General features: G+C 58.8%; 1 protein-coding gene across 2 annotated transcripts in view; it reads left to right on the plus strand.

Annotated features, from left to right (window-relative positions):
* MYO18B (myosin XVIIIB) overlaps positions 1 to 16,083 on the plus strand; it is a 60,947-nt gene that overhangs the window by 3,406 nt on the left and 41,458 nt on the right. For both annotated transcript variants that reach the window (XM_062615668.1, XM_062615674.1), the window contains 11 exons: positions 85 to 151; positions 328 to 440; positions 561 to 731; positions 2,267 to 2,462; positions 3,651 to 3,793; positions 4,731 to 4,831; positions 5,325 to 5,388; positions 6,266 to 6,410; positions 12,370 to 12,540; positions 13,249 to 13,339; positions 15,081 to 15,273. In XM_062615668.1, the coding sequence (XP_062471652.1) occupies positions 85 to 151; positions 328 to 440; positions 561 to 731; positions 2,267 to 2,462; positions 3,651 to 3,793; positions 4,731 to 4,831; positions 5,325 to 5,388; positions 6,266 to 6,410; positions 12,370 to 12,540; positions 13,249 to 13,339; positions 15,081 to 15,273 (1,455 nt within the window). The remainder of the gene's footprint in view (positions 1 to 84; positions 152 to 327; positions 441 to 560; positions 732 to 2,266; positions 2,463 to 3,650; positions 3,794 to 4,730; positions 4,832 to 5,324; positions 5,389 to 6,265; positions 6,411 to 12,369; positions 12,541 to 13,248; positions 13,340 to 15,080; positions 15,274 to 16,083) is intronic.

Raw genomic sequence — 16,083 nt, forward strand, 5'->3', positions numbered from 1 at the left:
CCTGCTGCTGTCAGGGGGCAGATGCAGTTTGTCCAGCGCAGTTTCCACTGGGTCCTGCAGGATTCCCTTCTCTCCTCCCTGCAGGCTCCCGGGGATGTCTGGTACGAAGCGGGGAAGGTCTGGCTCGTCCAGGAGGATGGATTCACGCTCGGTAACTGCCTTCCTCTGCCCTCGCTTTTCAGCACCGAACCTAAGCGGTGTCCCCAGCCCGGCTGTGACCAGGAGCAGGATGGGCCCCGGGCGTTGGAGATGGCCCCTCTGCAGCCCCCCACGATGCATCCCCCTTCATTGTACCGCGCCGGGGGGCTCACGGGCCTCTCCTTGCAGCCACGCAGCTGAAGCCGGACGTGGGGACACCGGAGCTGCCGGCGGGGAGGGTGCGGGTGCGCCGGGAGGCGGACGGCAGCGTCACCGAGGTGGACGAGGACAGCGTGCAGAGGGTGAGGGATCGGCCCCAGGGCTCGGGCACGGCCCCGGCTGGCACTGCCCGAGGGGCCCGGCGCTGCCCGAGGCCCGGTGGCGTTGCTCGAGGTGGGGGGGCTCCATCTCTCTTCCTGCAGAGCAACCCCCCCAGCCTGGACCTGGCCGAGGACCTGGCGGCGCTCCTCAGCCTCAACGCCTGCAGCGCCATGAACACGCTGCAGCAGCGCTACCGCGCCCGCCTGCCCTGCACGTTCGCCGGGCCCAGCCTCGTGTCCATCCGGGACAGCGGCACCGGCACCGCGGGCAGGGTGAGCGCGGCCACCGCACCCCGAGGGGCAGAGGCGGGGGGCGCCGGGAGCGGCGGGGCCGGCAGGGGGCACCGTGCGACCGCCGCTGCCGGGGCCGGGGATGCGCGGGGCGGGGGTGCGCTGAGGATGCTCGGGGTAAGGGATGCTCAGAGAGGGGATGCGCTGAGAGGGGATGCGCTGAGAGGGGATGCGCTGAGAGGGGACGCGCTGAGAGGGGATGCACTGAGGACATTGGGGATGCTCAGAGAGGGGATGCGCTGAGGACATTGGGGATGCTCAGAGAGGGGATGCTCAGAGAGGGGATGCGCTGAGAGGGGATGCGCTGAGGACACTGGGGATGCTCAGAGAGGGGATGCGCTTGAGGACACTGGGGACTGGGGATGCTCAGAGAGGGGATGCTCAGAGAAGGGATGCGCTTGAGGACATTGGGGATGCTCAGAGAGGGGATGAGCTGAGGACACTGGGGACTGGGGATGCTCAGGGAGGGGATGCTCAGAGAGGGGATGAGCTGAGGACACTGGGGACTGGGGATGCTCAGAGAGGGGATGCGCTGAGAGGGGATGCACTGAGGACACTGGGGATGCTCAGAGAGGGGATGCTCAGAGAGGGGATGCGCTGAGGACACTGGGGATGCTCAGAGAGAAATGTGTTGAGAACACGGGACTGGGGATGCTCAGAGAGGGGATGCACTGAAGACACTGGGGATGCTCAGAGGGAAATGCGTTGAGAATACTGGGGATTGGGGATGCTCAGAGAGGGGATGCTCTGTGGACACTGGGGATGCTCAGAGGGAAATGCTTGAGAATACTGGGAATTGGGGATGCTCAGAGAGGGGATGCTCAGAGAGGGGATGCGCTGAGGACACTGGGGACTGGGGATGCTCAGAGAGGGGATGAGCTGAGGACACTGGGGATGCTCAGAGGGAAATGTGTTGAGAATACTCAGGATTGGGGATGCTCAGAGAGGGGATGCTTAGAGAGGGGATGAGCTGAAGACATTGGGGATGCTCAGAGGAAAATGCGTTGAGAATACTGGGGATTGGGGATGCTCAGAGAGGGGATGTGCTGAGGACACTGGGGACTGGGGATGCTCAGAGAGGGGATGCGTTGAGGACATTTGAAACAGGCGATGCTTGGGCTGGAGGATGCTCTGAGGACGCTTGAGACCAGAGATGCTCCAGGCCAGAGAAGCTCTGAAGACACTCGGGACAAGGGATGCCCAGGGTGGGAGAGTGCTCTGGGGATACTTGGGCCTGGGGATGCTCTGAAGACACTCGGGATCAGGGATGCTCAGAACCGTTGCTCAGGGGCAAGATGGAGTGGGTTTTGCTGCAGGTTCCCTGGGTCAGCTCCCAACCATGTCTCTGGTACTAGTGTGGCAAGGCCAAGCTGGCCAGGCTGGGAAGCATTTCCCTTTCCTCTGGGAATCTCGTGGGGTTTTGCACCCTGGGGAGAAACCATCCCCCTGAGTGTGGATGCTGTCAGGATTTCCTGTGTGAGAAGCCTGCTTTGGGCTGTGCTGTCCCCCTCCCGCAGGCACTCAAGGGGAAGCGGGACATGCCCCCCCACATCTGCTCGGTGGCACAGAGAGCCTACAGGAACCTGCTGCTGCAGCGGCAGGACCAGGCCATCGTGCCCCTGGGGCGCAGCGGCGCTGGCAGGACCTCGTGCTGCCGGAAAGCTCTGGAGTTCCTGGTGGGCTCCGCGGGCAGCGTGGACGGCAGAGTCTCAGGTACGAGCTCCACGTCCCACTTTGGGATGCTGTGCGCAGGCTGCGGGATGCAGGGCAGAGGCTGCGGGATGCAGGGCAGAGGCTGCGGGATGCAGGGCAGAGGCTGCGGGATGCTGGGCAGAGGCTGCGGGATGCTGGGCAGAGGCTGCGGGATGCAGGGCACAGGCTGAGGGATGCTGCGCACAGGCTGCGGGATGCAGGGCACAGGCTGCGGGATGCTGCGCACAGGCTGCGGGATGCAGGGCACAGGCTGCGGGATGCAGGGCAGAGGCTGCAGGGCACAGGCTGCAGGCTGCAGGGCACAGGCTGCGGGATGCTGGCCACAGGCTGCGGGATGCAGGGCACAGACGGCGGGATGCAGGGCACAGGCTGCGGGATGCTGGGCACAAGCTGCGGGATGCAGGGCAGAGGCTGCGGGATGCAGGGCAGAGGCTGCAGGGCACAGGCTGCAGGCTGCAGGGCACAGGCTGCGGGATGCTGGCCACAGGCTGCGGGATGCAGGGCACAGACGGCGGGATGCAGGGCACAGGCTGCGGGATGCTGGGCACAAGCTGCGGGATGCAGGGCAGAGGCTGCAGGCTGTGGAGCACCGCAGGCACCGGGGGGATGCCGTTTCCATCTGCTGGCCTCTGTCTGACCCGCTCCTGGTGTGATTCATGCCCTTGGGGTGGCTCCCGAGCAGCCGGTGCGAGTGCAGCCTGGGCTGGCAGGGCTGCGGGTGCTGCTGCATCCCAGACCCAACACGTTTACTACCTTGGTAAAGAGCAGGGCAGGCACCAGGAGGGAACTGGGGGCGTGCTTGGGGCAGCACTTTTCCCACCCGATCAAGTTCCCGGTGACGCGAGGGGAAGCACTGTTGAGCAGTCAGTAGCGTTAGAAGGCAGGCTCGGGTTTCAGAGGACGGGGTACACCGTGCTCTTGCAGCAAGGGGTGGCGAAAGGCCTGGAGCAGTGTGCTGCGTTGGGCAGGCTGGCGCATCCCCATCCCACCATGTTCCCGTGCTCCCATGGTGCAGGATGCTGACCCCATGCTTGGCTGGTCCTATGCAGGCAGGGGGAGAAGCCTCCATCAGTGCCTCTTTGCAGCCTGAGCAGCAGCATGGTCTGGCTGTCTCCTGGTGAGCACCACAGCAGCGCAGCGCTGCAGGCATCGGGATGGCTCACGGGGCTGCCGGTGCTGGTTTTGCAGTGGAGAAGATCCAGGCGATGTTCACAGTGCTGGGAGCCTTTGGGTCGGTGACCACGGGCCACAGCAGCAGCTCCACGCGCTTCTCCATGGTCCTGTCGCTGGATTTCAGTGCCACCGGCCAGATCACGGCTGCTCACCTCCAGGTACCCCATGGACCTTGCTGCCTGCTGAGATGGGAGGGCTGTGGCTGAACCCCGCGTCCCTGGGATGGGGCAGGCAGTGATGCTCGTCTCTGCTGCTCCTCCTGGACCAGAGCTGCCCCAAACTGCAGCTGAGCAGGAGCCCTGTCAGCAGTGGGGGGGTGCTCACAGCACATCACCCGTCCCCAGGCAGGGAGAGCAGAACAGGGCTGGAACGAAACGTTGCTGAGGAGATGCATAATTCAGCGTTTCAGTAGCAGCACCTTCCACATCAGCCTCCAGCTGGAGCCTCCGAGGGCTTTCATCACCATCAGGGCTGGCTGTGATGCAGAGACACTTGAATCATTGCTGCTGGGGCCTCGGCTGATGGAGGAAGGGGTTTGAGCTGGTGTCTGCTGTGGGGAGCACCAGGGCTTCCCGTGTGGGGAACGCTGGGTCTTCCCACTGCTGCATCTCTGCATTTGCTCTTTGGAGCACTAGTACCACCCTGAGGTGCTGGTGAGAGGAAGGGACAGTCATAGAGGGAAGTCCAGCTCTGCAAGGACTTGTTCCTGGTGTCAGTGCTGGCGTGGAACAACCTTGACAAGGCTGGAGGCTGATCCAGCCTCCCCTCAAGCTCAGGCAATGGCTTAGCTGGAGACTGCAGCATCTTTGCTAAGTCCATCACACTGCCCAGACCTCCAGAGGTGGGGAGAGACTGTGGGTGTTGCATCCATGCGCTGAAACGTTGGCCCTTGATGCACGCCTGGGGCACGGTCCAGCTCTTGCTTGCACACCCTGCAGTGCACAGCATTCAAAGCCAGTCACGGCCCTGCAAGGGGAAAACCAGCCCTTCCTTGCCAGCTCCAGGCAGCATCTCCATGTCCCTGGGTGCCGCTGTCCCCCCTCCTCCTGCCTGCCCTGGGGCTGTCCCTGAGCCCTGCCTCCGCTCCCTCCCCAGACCATGCTGCTGGAGCGGGGCCGTGTGGCTCAGCAGCCCCCCGGAGAGAGCAGCTTCAACGTCTTCCCCCTGATGCTGGCGGGGCTGGATGCGGCGCAGAGGTGGGTGCGAGGGTCCCGGGGGGCTCCACTCCGTGCCTGGGTGCTCAGCGGATGGGTTCCCCACTGCCGAGGGGCTCCCCATGGTCTATAACCAAGTTGGCTCCAGCAGCGTGGTTTTTGAGACCCCCGATAAAGAGCATGTGAGAGCGATCCCGTTAGCGATGCTGCAGGGATTTTACACACGTATATTAGAGATTTTCTGGGAAACGGGTGTTTTCTACTGCTTTTTATGCCCTTTCACCTGAACCAAAATTGGACTGATCAAATAGAGGTCCCTTTCCCTGCTTGTTCCTGGTTTTCCCCCAAAGCTGCATGTCCTCAGGCTACCCTGGGCAAAAAAGGGTCCTGGCTCCAACCCCTGTGTAGGCAGAGCCATGGCAGCATTCCCATCAAGGCTCCTGGGATGCTGCAGTAAAGGAGCAGGCAGGGGTCTGGGGAGTGCTGGGGCAGACAAGGAGGGAGCTTGACTCTTGTCTCCTGTAACTGCTTCCAGGACAACGCTGCACTTGCACCAGGTGTCTGAGAACAATTCCTTTGGGATCAAGCCGTTCACAAAGGTGAGGGGAAGCCCTGGAGCCGCACACTGCCTGCAGCGGGATGCTGCAAGTGTGTGCTCTTCGTCCCCCCCCCCCCGGGTAGAGGATGTGCTGGGTCCTCGGCTGATGGGTGCCTCCGGATGGTGCCTCTGCACCAGGCACATGGAGGGAGAGAACGTTGGGGTGTGAGAATGCATCTGCCCCATGGGAGCTGCTGGGACTGGGGCTACCACTGCGTGGGGTCTGCACTTGGGCTTGGACCCCTCCATCCACCCCAGGGATAGATCCTGTGATCCAGGACCAAGAGCCCCTGATGTTTCCCTGCAGTGGCAGCTCCTGGGTGGGGGAGCGCACCCTTTGGAGAGTCCGGGATGTGATTTTTAGGGGGGCTAAAAGAGCCAACACTGATTCCCATCCCCTCGCTATTCTGAGCTGTTTGCAGAGATCAGGCCGATCGTGCCAAAGCCCCACGATGCACGGCAGCAATTTGCAGTTACATCATTTGGTGATGGATTCAATGTTCAATCTTCACCAGGGAGCTCCAAAGCGGTTGGCTGTTGGAGCAGCAGTTCTGTGCAGAGCACAGGGAGGTACCACGGTACCCCGGTCCTGTGGGTTCCCCATCGCAGCATGGAGGGTTTCCTGCTGGGATGCAGAGGGTCAGCAGGAGCCGGGCAGCACCGGCCCTGGGCAGCATCTCTTCAGTGCAGGGAGTGCATGGTCTGCAACGGGGCCAAGCTGAGCACTGCCCCTGCCTCTGCTGCTCCACTGAAGCCTCGCTGTCCTGCTCGCCACACAGTTTCCTCCGGCCCCATTGCGTTCCCCCTGTATCCCCTGCTCCTGCGATGCTCTGGCAGAGGCAGTGACATCCCCCTCGCCCCATCTCTCCCCCCTGCAGCCCGAGGAGAAGCAGAAAGCCTCAGCAGCATTCGCCCAGCTCCGGGCGGCCATGGGCACATTGGGCATCACCGCGGAGGAGCAGGCGGCCGTGTGGCGCGTCTTAGCCGGCATCTACCACCTGGGAGCCGCCGGCGCCTGCAGAGGTGAGCGGGCTCCTTCCCTTGTACCTTGTCTAAGTGCTGGGGCTTGAGGAGGGAGCAGGTCCCCCGGATGTTCAGTGCTGGGGTGCATGGTGAGGCGTGCGGGAGCGATGCTCAACGGAGGCTGCTGCAGGGTCATGGGGGCTGTGAGCTCTTTGCTGCCCATGGAGGAGCTGGGTGATGCTCAGTGCTGGTGTCCTGCCCATGGCAGGGGTTGGATGACCTTTAACGTCCCTTCCACCCAAACCAGTCTGTGAATTGATGAACTCATTTGTTTGCACGTTGTCCCCAGTGACACTACGAAGGGACAGCTTCAGGTAGCAAAAATTCTATCATCTCCTGGGTGCCTAATGCAGTAACTGAATTATAATAGGATGAGTCTGGATGAAGATTGTATTTATAAAGACTTTGTTAATACAGGTTGTATAGAAACTGCCTTATCCTTTATAAATTATTTTAAGATGTGCTCAAACCCATTGTAGAGGCAGCCACATTGATTTACACACTTCAATTTATGAAGGCTGCATAAAGGCTGCTATAAACTAAACCGTAGACATTTATAAATGTCTCTGCAATATGTCATAACACATCTTATGGTAATTTATGCCATTAATCATATATTAATTATTTTGAAAGGATGAACGCTGTTGTCACTTAACGTGAGTTCTCTTTCTCCTCCTCTGGTGTTCTCTTTCTCCATCTCCATCTCCCCTAACTCCCTTCCAGCCTGCACAGTATGACCCTGCTGTCTCAGGCTGCAGTGCGGGATGAGGCTCTTGGCAAAGGGATCAAAGGGTTTCCGGGAGAGCAGGTTTTGGGACGTGTGGGTCAGCCCCAAGGCAGAGGGGTACGGTCACTGTTGGCTGCAGAGGGTTTGCTGAGCTGCTTTGCATTGCCGTCCCGAATGTTCCATCCCCATCATCCCATCGCTCAGCCGGGGGGCGACCCGGGGGCTGCGTTCAACAAACCCTGTTGCAATTGCTCCAGCACAAACGTGGATGTTAATAGCGGGCCCAGGCAGGGCTGTGGCTTTCAAGCGCTCGGGTACGGGATTAACAACCAGAGCATGTCGCAGCATCACTCGCTCTGGTATTGATTCCCCCATCGTGTTTCAACAAAAGGGGAGAAATGAAAGGAAATACGGATAAAAAATGGATCAAAGCTGCATAGAGCAAAAGTCTCAGTGGGGGCGATGACTCTTTTAATGTGGTTAAACCTCTCTCCTGATAGCCATCTCTTCCCTTCCCCTCTCATGCGCTTTGAAGCTGTATGTTCCAAATCCTCTCCTTGAAATCTCACCCAAGGGAGCCTCGTCGCTGGGGCTTCACTGGCATTGAGCAGCGCAGCCGGGCGCCGCGGCCACACCGCAGCTGATGCTCATGGCTGCCCCCTCATTGCAGATTGGGTTTGTGCAGGAGGGGAGCAGCATCACCTCCCTCTGCCTGAGGTGGAAAACACATCTGCGGGCAGCAAAACACGGAGAAGAAAAGGTTGTGTTTCAAAGGCCGGCTCCATCCCGCTGTCAGTGACTGCCGGTGCCTTTGAGTTGTGTTTGAGCCGCGTTTTTGTGTGGATGCAGCCAGGGGCCAGCGGGGCATCCCGGTCCCCATCCACCTGAGTGCTCCCAGCCCTTTGTGGCTGCAGAACATGGCATATTTCAGTCATTCTTTGCCTCTTTAACCAGGAGGGAGGGTCTGGGTGCAGTGGGGGGGCAGCATTCAGCTCGCTCTCAAGCTGTCCGTTCTGCTGACTGTTGTAACAATAGAGCATCACAGCTCCCTGCGGGCTTCCCACCGTGTGCCTTTCAGAGAGGGCTTTGGGTTTCCAGTGCTGGCAAGTCATTAGAGCCCTCCCAGTGCTGCGGCCGGTGTGTGCCAGGTGTGGTTACCCCAAACCCCACCACGCGCCGACAGCCCCAAACCCAGCATCCTGAGCCCCTTGCTACAGGGAAACCATGAGGGCGGATGAGCAGGAGGGGCTGAGCCTGGGTCCTGTGTGCTGGTGCACAGCGCCCTGCTGTCTCACCCCCCCTTGAACACCCTGTGAGCTCGGGGAATGGGAGCTTTCCAGAAGGCTGGAAGCCGTTTAGCCAGGTGTTGGAATGGGAATGTCCATCACGACGTGAGAGCGACAGCAGGATCCAACGGGCATGAATTATGCAGCTTCCTGAGCATCGATGTCTATCAGGAGTGGACTCGGTGACTTATCGCTTTCTCACCAGAGCTGAGAAAAAAGCCTTGGACCTGCATTATTTCTGCTGCTTGGCAGCCTCTGAGCTGTAATGACCTTTCCTTAACTGATATGGAAACGACACTTTGTCCTCAAAGGATCCCAAACCATTCCATGGGTCTGTGAGCGGAGGGAGCAGGATGCCAATGGGGAGCCTCTGCCCCTCTGCCTTCCCTCACAGAGCGCCTGTCCCGGCGCTGGCACCCGGCCGTGGCCTTGGCTGTGGTTAAATCCCTGCTGTGCCCCAGCTCGGTGCTGCGGGTGAGTGAAAGGCCACCTCGCTCCTGCGGGAAGGGCTCCTCTGCTTCCCTGCATCCTTCATCCGAGCGCCTCTTGGAAAGGATTGCACCGGGGCTGCCCTCTCGATCTTGCTCATTTTTCTCTCCCCGTTAAAGCCTTTTGCTTTTCTGCACGTGGCTTTTCCTGCTGTAGAGGGAAGCGCAGCTGCTGTTGCGGTCTTGGCAGGATCGTGGCTCTTTGTCCTTGAGCTCAGGAGCAACAGTTTTGTCCTGATGGAGCCTGATGGCTTCCTGGGAAAAACCCAGCCCAAGGTGATGCAGCCTCCAGGGCCTGGCTCACAGCGCAGTGACCAGCCAGCCACAGCCCTGGTTGCTAATGGCTGGACCTGATGATCTTAAAGGTCTTTTCCCTCCTAGCTGATTCTATGAGTCTAAGCCCTGTACACTGTGGGATGTCCTTAGGATTTCTTTTCCCCAGGCCGGAGGATTTAGGCAGGGTGATGTGTGTCCCGGGGCAGAGGATCCCAGTTTGGAGCATGAACTGGGCAGAGCTCTGTGTTCTGCTACCCAGGTCTGCAAAATGAGGAGGTTTTCTGGGAACTGTGCTTTGCAGGGAGCAGGGAAGAGATCCAGGCCTGTGGTATGGTGGGGGGGTCTGCGCCCCAGCGCATCTCTGCTCAGCATGGGAGCTGCTTTTCCCTTGTGTCCTGGCCGTGGTCCAGGGTTCAGAGCCAGGGAAGCAGGAGCAGAACACACTGGGAATAGCCAAGTCCTGGCTGGAGCCTGGCTGGCTGCTGGGGGGTCTGGGAAGCACGTGGAGATCCCGTTAATGGTGCATCTCCTTGGTGTGGTCACAGCACAGCCCTGGTCCAGGCGGGCTGTCTCCTGCGTGCGGTGCTATCTGTTCAGTGCTCTGACATCTTTATTGCAAGCAGCCGGGGAAATGCAGCCAGAATGGCAGATTTCTTTAATCGTGCTATTACACAGCTCTTCCCTTTGTTATATATAGGCTTTAATATGTCATACATCAGGCAATGGGTCAGCAGAGAATAGACTGGAGAATTTAGTGCAGGACAAATGGATTAACCATTCAAGCCAGGAGGAGCCTCCTCTGTCTCCCCGTCCCCTCCCAGGGTAATAAAGAGGAACAAATGGGCTCTTGTATTTGTCCCATTAGCAGGGCAAATGTTTTAATGATAAAATCAGTGGAAGTGAATGGGCAGGCTGAGCAAGCGTGCCTGTTGACTCAGCTCTCACCAGCTACTTACAGCGAGGGGGCAATTTGGGGAGCACCAAAGGGCTCCCAGTGGGGACTGGGACATGTGCTGCTCAGGCAGTGCTTTGGTTTGTGGAGGTGTGAAGCAGGGAGCTGCATCCCTCTGCCCGGAGCAGCAGGATGTGTTCCGTGATGGAGCAGCCTGGTGGGGTGAATGGCTTCTCCACTTGCAACTGCTCCATTGGGAAGAGTTTGCACTGGGGCTGGGGTGAATGGAGCCCCTCAGTTGTCTCGGGGGTGCCAGAGTGGCCAGCATAGGATGCTGGAGTGGCTGGCATGGGATGCTGCATTGGCCAGTGCGATGCTGGAGTAGCCAGTGTGGGATGCTGGAGCGTGCAGCACAGGATGCTACTATGGGAGCCGGGCAGTGGGGCAGGTCTGGGGCAGCCCTGGCCCTGCAGCCCCTCTGCTTCCCAGGACATCTCCTGTCTGTCAGGAAGGAGCCTGTGTCCATCCAGCTCAGAGGAAAACAAGTGAAATCGAAGTAAATCAAAGCCTGGATTGTTGAGGCGGTTCCTGTGCCTGCTCCAGCACAGTCCTTGATGTTGGAGGCCTTCAGTCAGAATAAGAAATAATGGGGAAAGATCAAAGGGGAAGGGGGGGATGACTCTCTCAGGTGTGCTGTGAACCCCCCAGGCCCTGCCGTGTGCTTTAGCTGCTTTGTGCATCACCTCAGCCTGAAGCAGGGGACCCTGGTCCCCCATGGGGCTGGCCAGGATGTGGCCATTCCTTGCTCTCCATCCCAAAGCCCTGCCACCAGCCACCAGCTGTGTTCTAAGGGATCATCCTGTATGTGACCCCCTGGCTGGATGCTCATCCACCACCACCCACAAGCCCTGGGGGCTTGCCTGCTCCTCCTCTGCTCATCCCGCGGGGCGCTGGGCAGCTGCCTCCGCAGCGCTTTCCTTGCTGGATTTGTGAAGGGATTTATCCTGCAGATTGTTTCCCTGTTGACTTTAATCATGAAGCTGGAATCGCTGCTGCTGCTGCTGCATGTAAATATCGCGTGCAGGCTCCGTTTGTGAGGCTGCTCTCGGGCACAGCAAACATCACCAGAGGTGGGGAAGCTGATCCAGGAGTCTGAGGGATCGGTTCCTAATCCCGTCAGCTTCCATCAACACATCTGCTGGTTTGCTTCATTGGTGCTCTTGGAAAGCACAACGTTGCTGATGCCTTGCTGGCAGCAGCAGCCTGGGCGTGTTGTGCCCACATGGGTCCAGACTTGCTCTGAGTTGCCTCAAAGCATCTCCTTGGAGCTGCCTCTTCTCTGCCCTGTCTCACTGGGCAGGAGGGATGCTCTGAGCACCTGGGGAGCACTACAGTGGGCAAAATAAGCTCAAAAGCATCTATTGGAGATATTTAAAGTCTTGAACCCCATTCTGACCAAAAAAAAAGGGTCTTCTTGTGCTAAAGGATTGCCCGAGGGACAAAGCTGTCAGCCTTTGTGGAGTCAGCCAGCCTTTAATATGGTAATTACCCTGTGAAGCTGAGAAAAGCCTTACAACTGTTGCTAGCATAAGTGTGCTTGTAGGGAGGGCAGCCCCGTGTACAGCACATGGGAGCGGAGCCGGGCAGGCCACTGGGACTGAGTGCTGAGAGCTACTGGAATTGTCCCAAAGGAAAAAGGGCAGCAGGAGCAGGTAGATGGGCTTTAGGGAGGGAAAAGCTTTTGGGTTCAGTGTGATGTGATGCAGCTGGGGAGTGAAGAGATTCCTCCCAACCACGCCTTCAAACTGGAAGGGTTGATTTGTAGCTGGTTTGGACCCTGGTCTCAGTCAAGCATCCAAGTGCTGCGGGGTCCTTGCTCTGAGCACTGGTAAGGTCAATGCCTGGTTTGGAACGCCCCGTTAGGGATCACAGAACCCCAGCCTGGTTTGGGTTGGAAGGGACCTTAAAGCTCCTCCAGCTCCAACCCCTGCCCCGGGCAGGGACCCCTTCCACTGGAGCAGCTTGCTCCAAGCCCCTGTGTCCAACCTGGCCTTGAGCACTGCCAGGGATGGGGCAGCCACAGCTTCCCTGTGCCAGCGCCTCAGCACCCCCGCATGAGAGGATGTGAGGAAAGGGCTGATCCAGCATCCTCGGGGGCCAGAGGGAAGCTGGGGCGCGCTGGTCCCGCACCTCCACCCACCCTTGTGGCCTGATCTGGGGGTTGCCCACGGGAGCAGGGGGGTGCCTGCAGCCGGCCCTGCTGAGCCCATCCTGCCCCGTTCCCCCGCAGCGGGCAGGAAGCAGTTCATGAAGTTCGAGTGCGCGAGCAGCGCGGCGGCGGCGCTGGGCTGCGACCTGGAGGAGCTGAGCACGGCCACCTTCAAGCACCACCTCAAGCACATCCTGGAGCAGGTCACGGCGCGGGGCCGCCGCCCGGCCCCGGCGCAGGAGAGCCCGGCAGGTACCGGCGCTGCAGCCGCTGTCCGGCGCTTGCGGGTGATGGGGACCGGCGGCGCTCCCTGCGCAGGAGGAGGGTGGCTGCGGGAGGGGAAGCGCCCCTCGCTCTGCAGGCAGCGGGGTCCATCTCAGTGCGTTCGTGTTTTGTTAACTGTGAAAACCAGGGGAGCTCCGATAGTGCCCCCTGGCACGTAAGTAATGCGGCTGGGTCCTCCTGGGAAAGGGAGGGAAAACCCCAAACCAGGAGGGCAGCAGGCTGGGCTCATTTCCCCTCCTGCCCACAAATGAAGCTGTGCTGGTGTTGTGCTGTGGGCACCCATCTCCTGAACCATCCCCAGCTGGACAAACTGCTCCTGAGCTGCTCTAAACCTCGAGTTAATACATGAATCTAATTCCGAGGCAGATCCAGCATGTGGGATATGCCCAGCTTTAAGGGGAACCTTTCCACACCCAACTCATCCTCAGCAGCAGAATTACAGCCAGCCGCCTGCCAGTTATTCTGATGAAAGCAAGAACTGGCCTTTAACATGGCAATAGATTTCTCTCCTCTGTGCATGTTAGGCAGGAGGCATGGGGGGAGCTGGAAGCAGATAGGTGACGTGCAGTGACTGTGTGAGGGAGTGATGCTGTGCTTGGGGCTGCTACCGGGCGGGCTCTGTGTGCTGCCAACAGATGATGTGTCTTTGTCTCCTCTCCCCTCTGCCTGTGCCAGGGCCGAAGATGACGGGCGTGGAGTGTGTGGAGGGGATGGCTTCGGGTCTCTATGAGGAGCTCTTTGGTGCAATCATCTCGCTGATCAACAGGTACTGAGCTGCCGGGTGCTGCGAGTGATGGCTCCTTTGTCAGAGCCTTCGCTGGGGGTCTCCAGGGAGAGGCACGGAGCTGGCAACTGCTGCCTGCTCAGGAAGGAAGTGATCTGGAGATGTCCATACGGGACATGCGCTGTGCTCGGACCTTCTGAGGGCTGAGAGCCAGCACCGGGCACAAAAGGGCCCTTCGGAGCATCAGTGTCTGCAGCCGGGTGTTGCACAGGGCAGCACGTGTCCTGGTGGTCCCCAGCATGGGCAGCCTGGCACAGAGACCTGGCCCCTCTCCTGCTGCAGCTTCTAAGCTGTGCCACGGGCAGACACACCGAGTAGGACAACACAGTGCTGAGAGGAGCAGCCCGGCTTCCTATTAATAATAGATGTGACTTTGCAGACTGAAATCAAGGTTACCAGTACAGGCAGAGCAGCAAACCAGTCCAGGAACCCCACAGAGAGCCTTGCAGGTGTGTCCTGGGAGTCGCTCCATCACAGGGGATGACTGAGGTGTCAGGGCGAGGCTCTGGTACCCAAGTAGCTGCCGAGGTGCCCTGGGAGCTGCAGCTGCATCCTAGTGCTGGTGTGGCCAAGCAGACAGCACCTTCCTCTGCCCCAGGGGCTTATTTCCATCTGGAGAGCCAGGATGGGAAGTTCATCTTCTGGGGGCTGATATATGTGCTCAGGTGCTGCAAATCCAAAGTTGGCTACTGGGATAAATGGAATAAGGTAACACCCGGGCGAGGATCAGCCCTCCAAACTGATCCATTTTCTCAGTTCTGATGTGCAGCTCAGTTTGTTGAAGTCAGCATCCACATAAAGGCTGGTACCCAAAATACTCCGTGTTGTTGCTGTGTGTTTTAACCTGCAGTTATTTAACCTGCAGAATATTTTTATTGTAATTCCTAGCAACCACACTCCAAAGGGAAATTGCTGATGGGACTCAAAGGGCTGACAGAGAAGCAAAATGCTGCTGGTTCTCCTAAATAACAGCATTAGCTCAGGATGTGCCCTGGGTCCCTTCTTCTCTTTAAAGGTAGCTTTGCTTTGCCCAGCTTTATTTTCCATCTCAGCCCACCAAAGCCTGTTAAACCACTGCAACAACAATCCAGGCACGTTCCATGAAAACCCTGTTCCTCGGTGAGATGACGGTGATGGTGAGCCTGAATGTTTCAACCCCAGCTGCAGGAGGATGCTGCAATGGAAATCTGCAGGCAGCACTTCATAAATATACATCTGTTTCTTCATTCCACCCTGTGTTTCATGGAAGCATCCTCGCTGCCCAGTGCCACCGAGGAGAAATCCTTTAATCTCGCCCTGCTGCAGGGCTGCTGGGGATGGAGCAGCACGATGTGATGGTGATTCAGAATGTGCATTAAAACACTCCTGGAGGTTTCCCAGGGTCGGACTCCCCTGCTGCCCTCTCATCCCATGCCACTGTTAAGGGTTCATTAGGCCAGGTCAGGAGAAGTCCGTGCCTTGTGCTTCCGTCCAGGCTGGGAGGAGATGCTTGGCTTGAATAGATGAAAGATGAGGGAGAAGGGAGAAGCAAAGGGACAGTGTGGGTGCTGTCTGGCAGGAGACATGGGAAGAAGGGGAGATGGGAAGTGCTGGTCACTGCTACATGGGACGGTGCCCACCCAGGGATGCTGCACATGAGGAGGAGGAGGCAGCGTCACCTCCACAGGGAGAGCTGGGGCATGGCCGTGGATAAAACCTATGATGCGAGTGCCTCTTTCCGCAGGTCCTTCTCCTCCCCACACCTCTCCATGGCCTCCATCGCCGTGGTGGACACCCCTGGCTTCCAGAACCCGCGGCATCAGCGCCGCGAGCGCGCGGCGACCTTCGAGGAGCTCTGCCACAACTACGTGCACGAGCGGCTGCAGGCCCTCTTCTATGAGAAAACCTTCGTTTCGGAGATGGAGAGGTACAGAGAGGTGAGGAGCAGGGGCTGGGGCTGCTTCCCCCCGCCACGGGACGGGGCTCTGACCCAGCGGGTCCCCGTGCCCTGCCACGGCGTGGCCAAATAACTCAGTGCCTTTAGTGAGGCGGTGTAGAAATGGGGGGTCTGCTTGGAGCAGGTGCCTTGAGCCGGGTCTCTCCTCTCCTCACTGCCCCAGTCATGGATCCTTGGGGTATTCCTGACATTCCCGAGGTGCCAGGCTCTCTTGGCACCTCTCTGGAAATGCTTCCTCCAGCTCAGGCACTTTGTGCCCTTCTGGTGCAGCTGAGTTTTCCCTCGGGTGATGAATAATAGAGGATAGGAAGGAAGATGATAAATTATTGCAGAAATAAGCTGCTGAAAAACCTACCAGGAGAGATGAGCTTATTAAGCTTGCAGGAGTCACTCTAATACCTCTAGCCCTGGGAAAAGAGTTGAATTCCCATGGCTTAATATTCACACAACACTTGCACCAAGTGAGTATCTGTGTGCTCTTCGCTAGTGGTGGATATACAGGTACTGGTTGAGCTTGAAATGGCAGGGGGCTCAGCAGGCTCCGCTTTGATGCTGCCTGCCCTGGTGCAAGCACATTCCCTTTGAGCCATGGGACTGCTGCTGTGAGCCCGAGCCCCAGTGACCCATTTCCTCCCCGAGCTGGCTCACACATGGGGTGATGCTGGCATGTGTCCTGGTAGGCAGAAACTGCAGCCCCGCTGCTGCTTTCTCCACTCGCATGCTGAGGCTGCAGACCTGAACCTCACTGTTATCATGCAGAGACACTGAAGCTCTGGCTCTTGCTGAGCAT

The sequence above is a fragment of the Pezoporus occidentalis genome, unplaced genomic scaffold (genome assembly GCF_034315485.1).
Source record: "Pezoporus occidentalis ecotype Australia unplaced genomic scaffold, CSIRO_AGI_Poc_V1 ctg102, whole genome shotgun sequence".
Taxonomy (NCBI): domain Eukaryota; kingdom Metazoa; phylum Chordata; class Aves; order Psittaciformes; family Psittacidae; genus Pezoporus; species Pezoporus occidentalis.